The sequence below is a fragment of the Parambassis ranga genome, chromosome 14 (assembly GCF_900634625.1).
Source record: "Parambassis ranga chromosome 14, fParRan2.1, whole genome shotgun sequence".
In the NCBI taxonomy this organism is placed as follows: domain Eukaryota; kingdom Metazoa; phylum Chordata; class Actinopteri; family Ambassidae; genus Parambassis; species Parambassis ranga.
Window position 1 is genome coordinate 2,182,362 of NC_041034.1, and position 17,775 is coordinate 2,200,136.

Here is a 17,775-nt window from a genome sequence, read left to right on the forward strand (position 1 = left end):
GCGCTGTGAGGCTGTTTCCTATTCTTGTATTCATTGTATGTAAGTCAACAAACACACGTTTCACACAGTCCATCATAAATCCTCATGATCGGCTCTAAAGCTGCAACAATGATCAGTGAACGGAAGTTTGAACTGTTAGTCTGAACAGGGACATCTCCCCTGGTCTGTGCATCAAATGTCAGAACATTGTGGACAATCAATAATACAACCAATCATCAGATCTGGTAGGCTGCAGCATTCACATGTTGACACTGTGTGTGGTTTTTGTGCGTGAGCTGTTACAAAGTGACATTTAAATAAAGATTGATTGATGGTGTCTATTTACTTCTGGTCATCAGCAGGATGCTAATATAGAGAAACTACTAATCTATGGCAGCACAATGTAAACTCATCCAGAAACATTATCACCGACAGCACTCCGTCCATTTTATTAGACTTTTTGTGAATTTGAAAAAATAAAAATATAAATGTTCCTGCTCCAAATTATGCTGGTCAAACATTGCTTTTTTTAAAATGCATTTTACCTTTATAAATAAAAGAAAAACAAACATTTCAACTGAAGTTAAAGCAGTATTTAAAGTATTATTCCTGAAATTATGTTGTTCTCACATTAGAATCAAGTAGGTGCATTTTATTAACTCAACAAAATAAAACATTACAGCATATATTTGATTTGAGTGAACAGTGAATTTATATGAAGCCAAAGAAAAGAGCAGCACCATAAAAAAAAAAAAAACAGGCGAGAAGATCACAGGCGGCAGAGAGAGGCCGGAGAAACGTACAAAGATGTTTCTTCTCCACACAGATGATTCATCAACATGAGGCTGAAAGACAGAACGTGTTCAGGGGGAAGTGGCGTTTTGATTCTTTTTAAAGAGGAGCTCCATGCCCGTCATGTCTGCAGGTTAGCTAATCTTAGCTCTGCAGAAAGAGCAGATGCAGGAGGAAACGTCTACTTGTGAAGGTGGAATATTTAAAATAAATAACACTGTAAAATGCAAAGATAAACAAAATGCAATGGAGCACAAATCATTCCAACCATATGTTTACTTAAAACAGAGAAAACATATCAAATGTTAAAACGGCCCAGTCTGGACCTACTGGGCTCGGACAGGAAATATATATTTACAATACAGCTCATTACATTGTTTAATGTTCTGAAATAAAAACTTACTGCAAATATAAAAACCAAAACATTGGAGCCCAAAATGTGGAGCTGAAATGACAGAGCCCTGCAGCCACACACACGCCGATAAATCAATTTAAAGTATATATAAAATATATCTGCTTCTGGATTGGTTGGCTTGAATTACTAGGGGGCTAATGAAGAAAATAATAATTTGACACAGAAGAAGAAGAAGGGTTTGACGGCTGTTAACCAGGAAGCAAACAAAGAAACAAAGCCTGCTGTGAAGTACATTCTGTAGCATGGACGCAGACCTCCAGCACATTAAAGCTCCAGTGTTTACTTTATAAAAAGCCTCATAACTGGTCTGACCGCAGTTTACATGTACATTCACTCACAATGTGCAAACGAGCTTCCACAGCCAGACAAGACTTTTCCATCTGATAGATCTTCATTGATACAAAGCAAAGACAACGCTGCACGTTAAAAACCGAAGGTTTCCATGGATTTAATCGTGCAGCAGACATTTTTCATTTTCCGTTTTTCTACACACGGCTCAGTAAAGCATGTTTGCAGAGGTAACAAATCACAGCTCCTGGTGAAACCAGGAGAATTTGATGACTGTAACTAAAAAAAAAAGGCATTGCAGGAGCGTCAGCACGTGACACTGCTCCCTTTGGGTGTATTTACACCACATAGACACGATCAGAAACTTAAAGTGGCCTCTGAAGGCAGCAACACTGGGCTGGGGGGAGGGAGCAGCGAGAGAAGGGGACGACGTGACCGCCTGAATCCAACCTGCATCCCTGTGGTGAGGACAACAGCCACCTGCCACTAAACTCTGTACCTGTAAGTGTGCTAAACTTTAAAACGTACACCCTGTGGACAGCCAGCTACCAACTGTAAAGTCTGATGAAGGGTGGAAAGGTCAGGAGTCATCATCTAAATCCTCATTATCTGCTCTGAAGATCAGGACGTTTTCTCCTGGTTTATCCATAAAATGTCAGAATTGATTGATCATGGACAATCAATCATCAGATAGTAGAATGCAGCAGTAAGATTTACACCTTTACATGGTGTCCGTTTACTTTTGGTCACAGAGTGTGTCAATTTACATGAAGAACATTTCAGAGTCCAACCCAGAGAGAAGAAGAAGAAGAAGCCACCATGGCGACACACACTTGTTAAAGTCTGACACTAACAGTGAAGCTAAATGCAGAGCTGTGACGTGACATGAACGTTACACTGAAACACCAAGTACTCAGCAGTGCAAACAGGATCGATAAATAAGGAAGCTGCTCCAAAAAAAAAAAAAAAAAAAGTTATTGCAACGACTTCGACTCGAGCTCAGTGAGAGGAGAGGTGGATATTTGTTACTGATTGGAAGACAGTCTGAGGATTCTGCAGAGTGTGTGAGATGACGTCAGCTGCGACGACCACTGATTGATGTCAGGGCTTAAAGGACAGTGTGTGTGTTTATTCACAAAATTTAGATTAGGTTCAGATGATGCTGCGTTACTCCAGCAAAATACGTGGAAAAGAAGCTATTAGCGACAAGCTTAGCATGTGTCAGTTATTATATCTGCACACACAGAAAATGACCAAAAACACAAATTAAAAGTGTTTGTTGGGCGACAGAGGGAGGATTGGTCTGTTTTATACGAGCTCAGAGAGTTTGCTGCTGATCAGGCTGCACGGACACAGTAACTGTCACCCAGCATGGAGGAAACACATTTTTTTGGCACAATGTGGGGATAAAAGAGGAAAAACAGCACAAAAAAAGGCATCGTATGTACACATGGAGAAGATAAAATCCATCCGCCTCAGACATTTACATGTTACAGTAGGCCCGGATCAGGTCAGTGTGTATGAATGATGAATATGGCAGCAAGCCCAGCTCACAACCTACGACCTCCACACACTGATCCCTTCAGACTGGAGGTGGAGAAAGACACGGGACAAAAATAAGAACAACAAGAATTAGGAGTGAATGTTTGTTGTTGTTTGTTTTTAAATAAATAAATAAAAGCAGTGAATCAGAGAACGAATGCGTCTGATTGGAGGCTTTGGTTCAGAATTCTGATTGTAAAAACTCAAGTCTCAGCCAAAAATATAAATAATGAACAGTGTGTGTGCGTTTTCTTTTTCTGAACGTTATACAGAAGCAGACGTCAGCTCCAACACTCCGGTACGTTGAGATCGTCTCCTGGTTCTGCTGTTACTCCAGTGAAAAGCAAACGTCTTTATGAGTCATTATCGTACCCATATAAGATGCTTTTGTAACAGCACCTATGATTTCAGATCGTCTGTGAAATGTTCAGACAGCAGGTCACATTTAAGGTCATCAACTCAGTCGGAACCGGAAACACCACATTTACTGATGTTAGCTGATCACCACGGCGGTGGAGGGTGGAAAGTCATAAGACATGCAGTTATAACCATGAGGGGGCAGCAGATACAAACACAGTGTGGTTGTTTTCAGGCCTGGAAATATTGAGTTTATATTTTCTGCCTGATCTTGGGCCAGACTAACCTTCAAGTACACGGTGACAATCCGACAAAATGAGGATCAAAGCAAACACAGAACAGTACAAATGTAACGGCAAACCACTGTCTGCTGAGTGATCTGCAGAGTGTCAGTGACTCCAAATATATATCTGAGGAACCTAAATATTGGCAGGTACAAAGGACCTCTGTTCAGAAACTTTGGTTCTCTGGTGTGTTTTCAGACACACAAAAGTATAGACGGGTTTTCTCTGCACTTCCTGTCTGTCAGCGTGCACCTGTAACAGTCACTGAATCTCTTGAAACACCATGCACCTCCTCCTCGACAACAGCTGCAAACATGCCCTCTGAACACAGGCTTCCTACACGTCGAGCCGCGTGGCCATGCACGTCTGCACTAAAAACACATTTCACATGTTTGTGTAGGAATCCTGAGTGAATATTCACACGTGTCCTCTCTCTCTCTTTGTCTCAAATGAAAATCCAACACTCACCTAATCTCTCTCTCTCGCTCTCTCTCACTCTGTGGCTACAACCACACATTTAGCTGCCCCGGGGGAGGAGTGTCATCATCAACAGTCCTTTAAAACTGCACGAACACAGGAGCAATAACAATAAGAACAAAAGATGTGAATGGGCAGATCATTGATCCTGTGCTGTCTCGTCAGTTTCAAATAAAAACAAAAAGTGTGTCAATATACGGGTTAAAAAAAAAACTCCAGATGCTGCCATGCCCCCCCCCCCCCCCCCCCCACACACACACACACACACACACTCACACACACACACACACTCACACACACACGCGTCTCTTGCCACAGTCCAGTGCAGTCCTGCTCACGTTAAAACGGGAGCTTCTTCAGCTGCTCGAAGGTGATGAAGAACTGAGAGGTGTGTTAGGGACACAACAGGATTTTCACATGCAAATAACAGGATTTTAATAAGCGTCAACAAAAGGTATAGGTGGAGAGACCTGCGACGTCTTCCCCCGGATTTACACCGAACGCAAAAGCGCAGCGTGGCGCTTTACGGACGTAATACACCAGGAGCGTTTCAGAAGCCTCTGCCTCCACACTCTGTGAGATTCACAAAGTCCTCTCTATGTGTCAGGCTGGGTTACAGAGCAGTTACTGAAAACTCGGTTTACTCCCTCAACACACAGGGCAGCTCCTCACCTTCCACTCTGAGAACAGCTGCTGCTTCTCTCCCTGCCTTTTCCTTTCTGATGTCGTCCTTATAAAAACATGTTCTATCATATTAAAATGTCGTTTCTCTACTTTTCAAACTGAATCTTGAATCGGCCGGTGTAAATACTCTCATCGACTATAATGGAAGCGTTTCGCTGCGCTGCAGTTACGCTAACGCTTTGCATCCGGTGTAAATCGGGGGGTTACACACAAGACTCGATATGCACACTTCTCCACAGAGGTGTAATAAATAGGGAAATATTTGCATTTTAAAGCTACAACCTGCACAAAGTGCAGATCAGCCAAATGTTTAACTGAATTTTAGTCATGTGACTGCTGGTCACATGTGAAGCATCGTGGCTTCCTAGTTTTTAATTTTTTGGCCAGTCTTCTACTCGAGATATGTAGAGCAAAGTGGAGTTGATGAATTATAATAATATGATGCGTTGAAGTACAGTCGGAAAGTTTCTAATCGTACAATCGCCGTATAATGAGGCTATTTTTTTTTATTCCTTTCACGTAGCTGTAGGACATTAATGTGTAACTGGCTGCTGATTTAAATGAGAAACATTTGTTTTTTTAAAAGGATACAATAATGTTCCAAGGCCCCAGTCGCAGCCAGTTTGGCCAGAATCCCTTATACAGAGCGAAGAAGCCCTCGTTCTTCCAGGTTTTCATCACTCCGTCCAGCGTTCCTTTGTACATGGGGCTCCCAGACAAAACCCGCTGGTTCATCATCCGGGTCCGGACCACGTCTACGGGGTTGGAAGCCAGAGCCCCCGCCAAGCCGCACGTGAAACTTGAACTGTTGATACATACACACACACAGTTCATACACAGAATCCATCTTTGTTCTGGGGAAAAAAAGAGTTAAAAGAAGGAGAAACTCACATGAAATGAGTCAAAATGGTGTCTCCCATGACGCCGGAGCGAAGGAGGTGCTTCTTTGTGATGTCATAGACGGGTAGCTCCACCCCGACGACGATGGCCGCCCGCTGCGCTGTGGGGATGACACCCTGAGGAAGAGGAGGGTGACAGAAGTCAATGACTCGCTGCTGAGTGCTGAGCCAACAGACATACAGTACTGTAAAGTCCTTCTGGCTCCATCTTGTTTCATGAACACAGCAACAAATCCAAGCCTCACCCTCCACAGCCCCCTGGTGCCCTCAGTCTGGTAGATGTTGATGAAGTTGGACATCATGCTGCCTTGGAGCAGGCTGCCCTGCGCCTGCATTCTGATCTGAGACGCACAGAGACACAAAGACAGACGTGCTCAGAGAGAGCGGAATACTTCAGCACACAGGCCACCTGCTGTGTGGACTCACCTTCAGCACATCAGTAGGGTTGGCCAGGGAGGAGGACAGGACACCAGACACGACCCCGCAGAAGACGTTGATGACCATGGTCTCATCTGTCACAAAAGAGACCAAAAAAAAAAGATATTATTTAATGTAAAGCCAAAAAGCACACACACACACTCACACACACACGGTGCTACTAAGGTTAGCTGAACATTTGCTATAACAGAGTGTGTGTTATTCCATAACCTTCATAAACAAAGAAATTGTTAGCTCATTGATCTTGTTTGGGACAAAACAACAGTGCAATAAGAACTGAGACAGACCTGTAAACTACAGGAATTCTCTATTCTCTAATATCAGAGAAGGGTTAGTGCATGTGGGGGGTGTGTCACTCCTATTTTCAGTCAAATGTAAAGTTCTGCTGCTGAGTGGAAACGGCACACTCACGGCTACAAGCACAGAGAACTCCATCATGCCTCTCTGCAGTATAACAAAGTTGAATTAATGTCAATTATTGATTTAAATGTAATGTAAATGTAAATAAACTAAAGTCTGTATGTTCACTTTTCCACACAGGTGTCGCCAACAGTGGAAAAAAAAAACGTTTGCACTTTCACAGCTTCTACAAACCAGTTTTTCCACAACTCACATCATGTGACATGTAACAAACATGTGCTGAATGTGCTGTTGGTCACATGTGATTCAATAGTGGTTTACTACATGCACCAAAGATGCTGAATTTGTTTTTGTTTTTAACAAAATCATGTTGCAAAAAGTTTATTTTTGGTAAAATGCTTGATGAAAAAATAACACTCAGATTTTGGTTCTACTGTTGATTCTTAAAGGTACAGTACATAATGCTCCGACCCAAACAAGACACAAAGAAGACGTGTTGAAAATGACACATACAGAGACATATACGCCTCTCATGTTAGAGAGAGGAAGAGGAAGTTAGAACACAAACATTTTAGCCTATTTTTTTAGAAAAAGAAGACCGCAGACAGAGCTGTGTATTTATGCATCGACTGTGTAGGAGAGACGTTCCGTACACTGATCTGTTAGTGATTAGCCTCGGCAGAGTTTGTCAGTGTTAGCAAGTGGTGGATCTCATTAGTAGTAACCCAGTGTGGTGTCTACAATGGGGGAAGAAGAAGGAAAAAAAAAAAAAGAGGAGGAGGAGACGACATAAAAGTAATAATAATGGATTGAGTTTAGAACAATAGTTACAGGAATCTGACCAACAGTTAGTGTGGCGGTCCTGGCGCCGCTCATTTTTTGGGCAGGGGAACTGGCGTTTGGATCCCACCACAACCACAGGGCAAACCCAAGCCTGTATCAAAACAAGCATTCAATACACAGTGGCACCATGGCGGCACAGAGCATGCAGACTGGAGACCAGAAACAATCAACAGAGGCAAAGAGGAGCGCTTCGTATTTAAGGCAAAACACGGGAAAGGTGAGGACAGGCCTGAGGAGCAACAGGAGGAAAAAATCCCTCCATCACATCACTGCTTCGCTTCATTCTTACTTACACTGAGCCATTGGTGCCGTCACACTTAGTACACTACTCCTTTAACAACAATTCTCATGAGAGACAGAAACTTTGCACTGCTGTTCTGTTCAATCTCATGGTGCTTCTCTTCTTCTTCTTCTACTCTATTATTTATATTATAAATATTATGTGCACTAATTGATCATTAAATATTAAGGTGAGCAGAGAAAAGGAGAGAGAGAGAGAAACAAACAATGAGAATAAAGGGAAGCTTTAGAAGAACAGACACAATCAAAGGTTGAATATGACAAAATATTATGTGTTAATTAAAGTAGGAACACGGACATGGCTCCACTAAAGGCTGACGTGTTGGGCTTTCCGTTTGATCTGATCCGCCTCCCTTTCACTGTAAGTGTCTGAAGGTCGTTAATGTTGGAAAGAAATTAACATACTTTTGTGCTTCTGATCTGTAAAGGGAAGAAGGAGCACAGCGCCTGGCGTACTCTGCCACTTTCCACTCTCCCTTCCTTTCCTTCCAGCCTGGAAGCACTTTGCTTCTTATTTAGTTTGCAAATTAGTGCCGGCAGGTTAACGCACATCCCTGAGCCTCCAGGTGGTCCAGGTCAACACTGCGTTGACACATCTATTCTTTTGATTTGCCTTCCGGTGCCGCACTCAACGGCTTAACTGGGAGAAAATGTGAACGAATGTAACGGCACCAATGGTTAGACTGCTCATATTTACCATGATGGTCTTTACTGAATCATTAAGGCAAATAATCTGCAGCCACAACTAATAAAGGAGATTATCAACTCTTTTTTTTTTTTTTTTTTTTTTTAAATGCAGTGTGATCCAACGGACACCTAAACATTTGTACGCATGCAAAACATCCCAACATAAACAGAGAGGAAACAACAAGGGGTTTGTGGTGTGTGAGGCACAAACAGAGAAGGACACAGGCTCAGTCACACATGACTGGAGACAGTAAATAAACAAATGTTTCTACCACACAAAACGGATTTAAACCACTTTATAAACTATGTTAAGGACTATAATATCTATAATATCTACTATTATTATCCAGCAAAACAGCTTTTCAAACTACAGGGATCATTTAACCCTTCGGTTGTTATATGTTCTCTGCGCAGCAGCATCAGTATAACCAGTTAAATGCTGCTGCTAGCTTGGTGTTAATAAGGCAGTTAATGCTAATAAAATCAAGTGTGCATTTCAAGATCGGCCTGAAAGCAGTCAGAGGCCCTGCAGAAATATAACTCTAAATTTAATACGGTGTCAGTGTCGCTCGTCGTAACTCACAGCTTGGCCGGCTGCTGATTGTGTGGGAATGATTTTTGCAGACTGATAATGATGGTGAGGACACTAACATGTAGAGCTGCTGTAATCCTAATGAAGAAAAGAGCAGATAGAGGAAAAAAGGCAGGAGAGGCGGCCACGTTGACACCCACCTTCTGGACGACTGACAAACAGTCTCTTCAGCGAGTTGTAAGTTCCTATTTTGATTGTCCCGTAAGAGGCTTGCCTCAAAAGAGCGGGAGAAATCCTGCGAGGAGAGGTGGGAAAACATCCGTTAACCTTTTTGCACAGAAGAATCATTTATTTATTCACTAATTTATTCCAAAAAACTGTAGATGCAAACTGGACCAGAGCCCTGTGTTTACATTTTACAAGTATGTGTCAAGAAGAAGTAACTAAATTTAAACAGCACAGTGGAAATCTTGCCCCGAGGAACATATTCTAATTAGCATGTTAGCCCACAACACACAACAGCTTTTTAAGTGGAAAAGCAGGCATGAAGACTTCATGTACGGAAACTAAGGTGTGTCAAACATGGAGAAGAAGAAGTAGAAAAACCATCTGACTCCACAAATACACATTAGCCTCAGAGGTATCTGTCCATATTTGGTGTTCACTTTGAACCGTCTGTCCGGCCAAAAACCTAAAGAAGCACTTCCTTACCCGGAGTAGAGCGCTCGGATGCCTTCCTCCTTGCCGATCCTGAAGAGAGCATGAAACATGCCTCTGTAGCGCACCTCTGTGTACTGGGACTGACCCTGCACCTGCAGCCGGGTCTTAGTCAAATCAATGGGAAATGTGCCTGAAGATGCAAAAGAGAAGGAAGATCAATTAAAATCCAGAAAATGACCGAGTGAGGCATTCAGCATGACAAAAGGGAAAAATCCAGTCAGACAGGATTTACCTAGCTGAAACGTACATCTAAAAAAAATGCAAATTTTAGTCAGTATTTCCTCATATCCTCAGCTGTGGTCCTTTTCCTGCAATCTAAATATATTTCTCTATAAATAAAACTGCTGCCGAGCTCCGTGACTTTAATGTAACACCATCTGAGGAACACAAACTTGGCTAGACTAAGTGCCAGACTGCCATTTCCCCATCCAAGCAACCCGACTGGAATCCAGCTTGAAGTGTGTACTTCTGCAGGTGCAGGATCATGCACCACAGAGCATTTATATATTTATACAACTGCATGCATCGTTCCTGCTTTTTAAGTCGCTCCCTGTAATCTGGCAGCACATTTGCATAAAAAAAAACATGTGCAAATGCAGCATTACAGCGTTGGTAGCCACTGATAACACACGACAGCCAGCGTCTGCATGTTTGTGGTGCATCACGTACCGAACTCTGCGACAATCGAGGCCATCCCTCCGTAGATAAACGGTTTCCAGTTCAAGTTGGACATCTCCGTGGCGGCGGCGGCGGCTGCTTCAACCTGCTGCAGCCCCGCTAAAACCAAGAGCAGGCCCCCGACACAGAGGTCAATACAGTGCTGCAGCCTCACGCAATACAACATGTCGGTAAACATTGAGATCTTAGTGATGCTACAGATCAGCGAGGCTCCTCAGCATCAGCATCCCAGCGTACTGCGCCGGAAAGAGACGCCCGCTGAAGCCTACAAGGCGAGGACGGCCGTCATATGTGTTGCTGGCTTTCTATTGGCTGAAGGGCAAATCAATCAAACGTTCCTGTGATTCTATTGGCAAGTGTAAAAGGAAAAAAGGCGGGGCATAAAAAATAACAGCTTGGGGACAGCAACAGTGTCATGAGAAAGAAATTAAGTTATTTATTGTCTTCCAGGCTGGTCACACAAACAGCCCAAATTAGCCTTAATTAAAGAAGTAAAAAATCACATCATTTGATTTGTAGCTTTACTCACATAAAATGGTGCATTTTGATCGTCTTTATTACAGAGATGGCCGTCCAAACTGTTCGAAGCAGATGGCTCCAGCTTGGCTAGCGGCTAGTGTAGCTAACACTTCTGAGAATTACTAGCCCGCTAGGTGACCGGCTGATAACTAGTTACCGTTATTTGTTAGAAAATGTCACGTACCTGTGGGGTCGAGGAAATCCGCGACCTGCTATTTAACCCGACTTCTCATGGCTCAACGCATCATCGCGCCTTGACTTTACTAAATTGCAGGCAGAAAACTTCGTCTTCTGTTAGCTTCCGCTTTATGCTAATGTCAAGTGCAGCAGCAAAAACAAACAAACAGGATATCCGGTAAGACTTTCAAAATAAACCTCTGTGTGTTTGTAGCAAGCGAGCAAGGTCACCCTGGGTAATAATGTAAATAATACTAATAACCATTGAATTAAATGAAAATATATACATATAATATCATGCAAATTATAAATACTAGTGTGAAATAATAATTTTTCCCTACACAAAATTATATTCAGTTCAAAATGTTTTCATAATAATTTATGACCCAAGAACTAAATATTATAATATATTATAGATAGATATATGTATCTGCTTACAATAACTAGTCTCTATTAAGTATAAACTAAATAAATATACTTAGGAAAGGGACTTATAACACAAACACATGGAGTTTCAAAGTAAAAGCCTCACATAGAGTTTTATTGTGTCCGTTTTAAGACCTCCCTTTTAAGGATTTACACATTCACTCATTTCATACAAAAGTGCATAAAAGTGAACATTTCCAGGTAGCACAGAAAAACTATAGGCCATTCATGTAACTCAAACTTCCCCAAATGAGAAAAATCAGCTCTTTTACTGAACAGATTCCAGCTTTAATGTGACGGAAAATCAATTCTATAGCTGCAGCACTGCTTTAAATATGTTGCTATTGTATTGTAAGGAGCTTGTGATAATTTAAAGATAATTAAATCAGCCTCTGCTCATTCACTTCCACTTGCTTTCTCAGCCTTTTACTTCCTTCTTAAACCAACTTTTCCAACACCTTCGCAACTGTTCTCTCAGTTCTTCCCTCTTTGTTTCCTGAATCTCTGCTCTTTCATTCCCACTTCCTTACTTAGATCCTTTCCTGTAAAATCATGTGCTCCTCGGGTTCTTGCTGGTTTTTACACTCTGCTGCCAGCCACAGTGAAAAACAAAACAAAACTCAGTGAATAGTGGAGGGGAAGAGAGAGGCTGCACTTGCATCTTCACACAGTACAACAATATTCACAGTGTTTTCAACCAGAGCAGCCAACATCACATCAAAATGCACCGAAAAGAGGACTGTTAGTGTCCTTCCCACCTCACTCACATCTCACACGGCAAATACCCACAACGTTACCGGTAGAAAAATAGACATTTTTAGATCATCGTCTCCTCCACGTTTTAAATATAGTCAGTGAATATCAGCAGTGAACACAAGTCAGAGAAAACAGTGGAGCGATACGCCACAGTCCAGGAGTGCTTCCTCTGTTTGCTCTTCTTCTTCTTCTTTTTATGTGGTGATGCACTACAGGACGCCATGCTGGTGACAGCAACGGTGGCAGGACAGGTCCAGGGTTTGAATCACAGGGTGGTGCGCAGCAGCCGGATGACCCGCTGGTACAGCTGTTGGACAACCGAGGCCAGATTCCTAAGAGAGAGAGAGAGAACCATGAGAAGAGACTAAACATCCTCAAATCCAGTCAGTGAGGCCAACAGGAATCACAGAAAGTTCAGAGAAACTCACCGAGCTCCTAAAGAGAAGCAGTTGTTGCGGTTGGGATGGAGGCAGAAGAGCGAGGCCACGCAGTACACACAGCACAACAACATGGACAGCAGCCGCCTCTTTAAAGACATCTTCAGTCTGACAGGAACATAAAGGCGAATCAGCACAAAATACAGCAAGTTTATTTCCACAATAACATCCACGATTAATCCATCCATCGACGTAATGTGCCATTTTGTGGACACGTTCCTGTTTCCAGACTCCAGACCTGAGCCTTCATCACCCGACGGGACAGACGGAGAACCAGAAACATGGAGGCCATCACACATGTGGATGCTGTGTCCACGTATAGTAAAGCTTCACTTCCACTGTGTGAAGTATCCAACCCTCATATTTTGTGATTTGACCTTTTGTATTTATTAATTTATTTATTATTTCTGTCATTATTTTAATTTCGGTTTTTATTTAACTTTTAGCTGTTTAATGTCTCTTTAATATCAATAATAAAGTCATTTATAATATTAATCATTTCATTCAGGAACACAGAACAGGCACTTTTCCTGATAAAATTTTATTAATTAATTAGTTTTTTTTACCTGTATTTTTTTTTACAGTACTTACTATTCACATTTACCTTCCCAAAATCCTGTTGTGCTCACCCTCACCCTTTTCATTGCATCACTCACATGACACCATCATCATCATCATCATCATCATCATCATCATCATCATCATCATCACCATCACCTTAACAATCGTGTCCAGAAGAGCGCTTTCTTCACAGAACTGGAAAACTCCTTGCTTCAGTTAAAAACCCTCCTTCACAAAGACTCAGAGCCACAAGGATCCTGTCACGGGACGTGGGAGGATGGCAGAGGCGTAAACAGAGTGGGTGATGCTGGGCACTGGGTACAATTACTGCTGACCCACACTTTTGTTTTGAAAGGTCCTGAAAGGTCTAGCAGGGGTGAATAACATTCCTACATTGTGTGTCTGTTTGAGCTAGTTTGGTTTGTCGGAAGGGAGGGAGGGAGGGCGAGAGAGAGGGGATGCAGGGAGGGGTGTGTGTGTGTGAGATGGGATGAAAAGAAGATCTTTCATCTCTGGATTTTATTTTAGAAGAGTTCTGCTCAGGGACTGACCTACTGACCCGTCACTCTGGTCTGGCTTTGACAATCAGTGTCTGGATCAGTATTCTGGGTTTCGCTGTGGTTCAGATAGGGGGGGGGTGCGTGATCAGGGTCTGAAAGAGATGGTAGCATTTTAGCATCAGGGTTCAACAGGAAGGGTCAGATACGAGGCCAATAGAAGCCCTGCTGCCCATTTTTACAAATCAAGCTGTAATGTGGTGGGAGCTGTAACCATGGCAACCACCAAACAATGATGGCAAACAATGATTTTTAAAACAAACCCTGTAATTATTATTCCCTACACCTAAAGTTTCAATTTCAGAACAGTTCAATTTTCACGTGTGAATGGTCACATCCTGCTCGAACCACAAATCTTTGCCATGGAGCCGGTACGTGAGGAGGCGGGGTCGCTGCTCCTTATCAACCTGTTGCAAACATTGCTTCACTTCTCTTCGGTTTAGACATTAAAACCGCTCGGCTAGGTTTACAAAAAAACAGGTAATATTTTCGTTTGCATCTGCGAACTGCCTCTCCACCATTTTTCTGGGTGTCATGATCATTTAAAAGTGCACTGCTGTCCCCAACCACAGGAGGGCGCCAGACACATTAACACCGTTTGATTCAATGGCCTTGAAAAAAAAAATGACGTCAACTCTGCAGAGGCTGCTTTTTGGCTTGAATTTACAGTTATAGCTGAACATGCGTGTCCACTTCCTGATAAGGTTTTGATTTACAAAGTACATGAGACCAAAAATCTCACAAAACTGCTGAGACGCTATTCATTTTCAGGCAGTGGTCTCTTTTAAGAAGCTGGTGCGATGCCAGATAGCGTCTGCTGTGAGTGCTGAGAGGAAGCATCATTAGCCAGATTTATTTGTGTGTGAATCCTAGTGGAAAATGGTCCCGTCGTGCCAGATGTCTCTCCTGGGGCCAAAACAGGCTGTTGGCCAGCAGGGTTAGAGTTTAACTAGGCCCATCAGCCCTGCAGAGTGCATTCTCACTACCTGTACGTTCTGTCACTGAATGAGGTTTTACCAAAATTCCCTGTTTGAAAAGGAAAACAACCAATGAGCAGACTGAGTGTGGGGACCACTGACACACCGATCCTCCTGTTCTTTACCATTTAAAAGCAGCTTTGTAGATAAAACAGCATGTGGCCTTTCTTCATAGAAATAAAGCATCACGCTAATGGGATGAAATTATTTATACTTCCTGTCATCTAAATATAATTCTGAAAGTACAATGATGTCTGAATTTATATGCATTTACATTGTTTTCTATTGTATTTTATATTTAAAGAGTTAGCAGCTACATTTAGCATCACAGTTCTGTGACTCTTTAAAGGTTCGAGTCATACGTCCAGTGTTTAGTCTGCTTATTATGGAGTGATCATGTGACACAGATACAGGAAGTGAGCACTTAGTGAACTGTCTCATTTCATGAGAATGTTTGCTTCACACAGACCCTCACTTTATGACGTTAGAATCTCAGAGAATGTTTGTGGTAACTTTTTCTTTTCTTGGAATATTATCAGTGGAGATCATTTTTCCTCCTGTGTGTGATGTTCGGCTCAACATGAAGCTGTACTGAAGCATCTAAAAGGTTTCCAGGTTAGAAACATGAAGGCTGGAGGCTGGAGGCTCGGACAAGGGTCAGTCACAGAGAGGCAACGGATGAGCAGCACATATACATGTGTGTGTGTGTGTGTGTGTGTGTGTGAGGGGAGGGGATAAGAGAGTCCTGTTCATAATGCTGTGAGAGTTTCAGTCTTCCTGGCATTTGTTGGAGGGATTTTAAGGACACAGATGAGGCTGCTGAGATTAAAACACTGGATTACTATAAGATTTTTCCACCAAAAGTTTGATGTTTTTTCTTTGCCTTGTGTTGAGATGGCTGTTAGATGAAACTGCAGTAAGTATGTAGCCTAATGGCCGTGTGAATTTCACTTTAAAATGTCATATTTGACTGGACAAAGCAGCACCGAGCCGTCTGTGAGCATGACTTCTGACAGCATGGATTCCAACCCGCCACCAGCCCAGAGCGAGGTGAGGCCTGGAGTGATGGGCGTGATCCTCAGCATCGCCTCCTGCCTCATCATCTCCACCAACCTGCTGGTGGCCGCCGCTCTGCTCAAACTCCTGCTCAAGAAGAGCAGCCAGAGTTGGTGCTTTGTCCTCAACCTGGCGCTGGCGGACGCTCTGGTGGGCGTGGCCATCACCGGCCTGGCCACCGAGGACTTCACTCAGAACCAGCACAGCCACGATGCCGCCGATCTCCCTGCCAACGCCACCCCACCTGTCGGTCAGGGAAAGAACCGCTGTTTGATGCGCATGGCCTTTGTGATGTCACCTTGCACCGCATCCATCATGTCCATGTTCCTCATCTCACTCGACCGTTACGCAGCCATCAAGATGCCCCTGCGGTACTCACTGCTGGCCGGGAGGGGGACTGCAGCTGGGTTCTTGCTGGCTCTGTGGATCAGCGCCACCACGATAGGTTTTTTACCAGGTGAGACTTGACAATCGATTGCTTAGTTTTTTGAATGATCGTCTGGGGGTTTTTGTGTCTTTGGGGTCCAAAAGTTTGCCAAATTTTTGATTTGCCTGACCTGACTGCGGTGACTGCTTTATCCATATGTGCAGTAAAGTGAGATAACACGTGTCCTCTGCTCCTCAGTCATGGTGCAGCAGCTGCAAGCGGAGGGAGCCTACGAAGGCTTCTGCGCCTTCTTCTCCGTCATTCACAATGAGGGCATGATCGTTTTATTCAGCGTCTGCTTCTTCCCTATTCTCTCTCTCTTCGTCTACATCTACCTGGACATCCTAAAGATCGCTTGCAGCCACCAGAGGCAGATCTGCCGAGTGAGGCAAGCAAGCTCCAGGACTGCTGACCAACCCCAGCATTACCAGCAGCACCACCTGCAGCAGCTGAGGAGCGGCTACTGGAGCCACGTGAAGGCCTTGAGGACGGTGGCGGTGCTGGTGGGCTGCTTCTTAGTCCTCTGGTGCCCCTTCTTTGTGGTGTGCATAGTGCACATTCTATGTGAGAGCTGCAGACTCCAAGAGATTCTGGAGAATTATCTATGGCTGTTGGGGCTGTCCAACTCCCTCATCAACCCTCTGGTGTACGCTTTTTGGCAAACGGAGGTGCGGCTGCAGTTGGCAGCCATGTTCTCCTGCATCACAGGCAGGTCGACGGCTGCTGCACCACCCGGTGGATGTACTCCTCTGCCACCGCCTGCACAGACTCGAGCCTGTGTTTCTGGAGGAGACACACTCGGCCCTTCGTTGCTGCAGCCAAACGCCAGCGAGGCGCACGCTGCTCAGCCGTCTGCTACAACCAGCATGTAAAAGACATCTGAAGTCAAGGCTGACGAAGCTACTTCTTCATTCCACAGTTCCCCATGAAACTGGAGGGGTCAGAGGTCAGTGGCAGCAGGGGGAAGGAAGTCCCCCGGCTGACTTTTTATGCACACTTACTGGAAGCCTGACATCCCACAGAGACTCAGGGATAGATGTGTGCAGAAGAAACCTACAACAGTCTGGGTTATGATGCTTCAAATCAGGGATCAGTGACAGATTATGATTATTTTTGCAAAAGTGTACAACTCCTCTGTGTGTATTCCAACCAGGAGTGGTCCAACCGCAAGAAGATTGAAATGACACATATGTGCGCCCTCCTGTGGTCGTGTAAATAACTGCATGCAGAATCTTTTGGTCAGGACCATAGAGAGTAATGAAGAAGACCAGCATCCGAGTCCATGCAAAGTCCTGGTAAATCCAAATATAGGCAAAGATGTGGAGCACGAGCGTTGCCTGGAACCCAAACTGGTCATTTCTTCTGCTGAACTGGAGGTCTATGGGGACTGACTCACTTTCAGAGGTATTATTCCAGATTAAGGATGCAGCTGATGAACTTCCTGCCTCTGTGGCTACTCGTCCACCTCCGCTCCACGTGTTTGCCTATACTTGGATAACACAGGAGGACTTAGATGCTGCCAAGATCAGAGATCCAAAATGGCTCTTCAGAAACATGTAGATGGCCACAGATGACTCATCCAAAACCATTGAAAGGGTCTGTGTTCA

The 17,775-nt window shown here is 43.7% G+C and overlaps 2 protein-coding genes across 3 annotated transcripts; one reads left to right on the forward strand and one right to left on the reverse strand.

Annotated features, from left to right (window-relative positions):
- Window positions 1-981: 981 nt before the first annotated feature.
- On the reverse strand, window positions 982-11,114 carry slc25a14 (solute carrier family 25 member 14). 2 transcript variants are annotated; one of them, XM_028420754.1, is made up of 9 exons: window positions 10,979-11,114; window positions 10,267-10,374; window positions 9,589-9,727; window positions 9,078-9,172; window positions 6,144-6,229; window positions 5,963-6,058; window positions 5,710-5,834; window positions 5,410-5,623; window positions 982-4,515 (listed from the first exon to the last, which is right to left on the reverse strand). In XM_028420754.1, exons 2-9 carry the CDS (start codon window positions 10,328-10,330, stop codon window positions 4,474-4,476), a joined length of 861 nt encoding a protein of 286 aa, XP_028276555.1. In that variant the 5' UTR covers window positions 10,331-10,374; window positions 10,979-11,114; the 3' UTR covers window positions 982-4,473. The 2 variants fall into 2 exon arrangements, with proteins under 2 accessions (XP_028276555.1, XP_028276554.1); XM_028420753.1 differs by lacking the exon at window positions 10,979-11,114 and having other exon boundaries at window positions 10,267-10,971.
- A 4,636-nt stretch (window positions 11,115-15,750) lies between these two features.
- gpr119 (G protein-coupled receptor 119) lies at window positions 15,751-17,111 on the forward strand. The gene is made up of 2 exons (XM_028421387.1): window positions 15,751-16,198; window positions 16,367-17,111. Exons 1-2 carry the CDS (start codon window positions 15,751-15,753, stop codon window positions 17,038-17,040), a joined length of 1,122 nt encoding a protein of 373 aa, XP_028277188.1. The 3' UTR covers window positions 17,041-17,111.
- The last annotated feature ends 664 nt before the right edge of the window (window positions 17,112-17,775 follow it).

Excerpts from the sequence above, each read along its gene's own strand:
- slc25a14 (XM_028420753.1), bottom strand. The coding sequence starts at position 10,453 with ATGTTTACCGACATGTTGTATTGCGTGAGGCTGCAGCACTGTATTGAC. Across the intron at positions 9,728-10,266 it reads CTCGATTGTCGCAGAGTTCG|GCACATTTCCCATTGATTTG; the intron begins GTACGTGATGCA and ends TTGCATCTTCAG. Across the intron at positions 5,624-5,709 it reads ACCATTTTGACTCATTTCAT|TTCAAGTTTCACGTGCGGCT; the intron begins GTGAGTTTCTCC and ends ATGTATCAACAG.
- gpr119 (XM_028421387.1), top strand. The coding sequence starts at position 15,751 with ATGGGCGTGATCCTCAGCATCGCCTCCTGCCTCATCATCTCCACCAAC. Across the intron at positions 16,199-16,366 it reads CACGATAGGTTTTTTACCAG|TCATGGTGCAGCAGCTGCAA; the intron begins GTGAGACTTGAC and ends TCTGCTCCTCAG.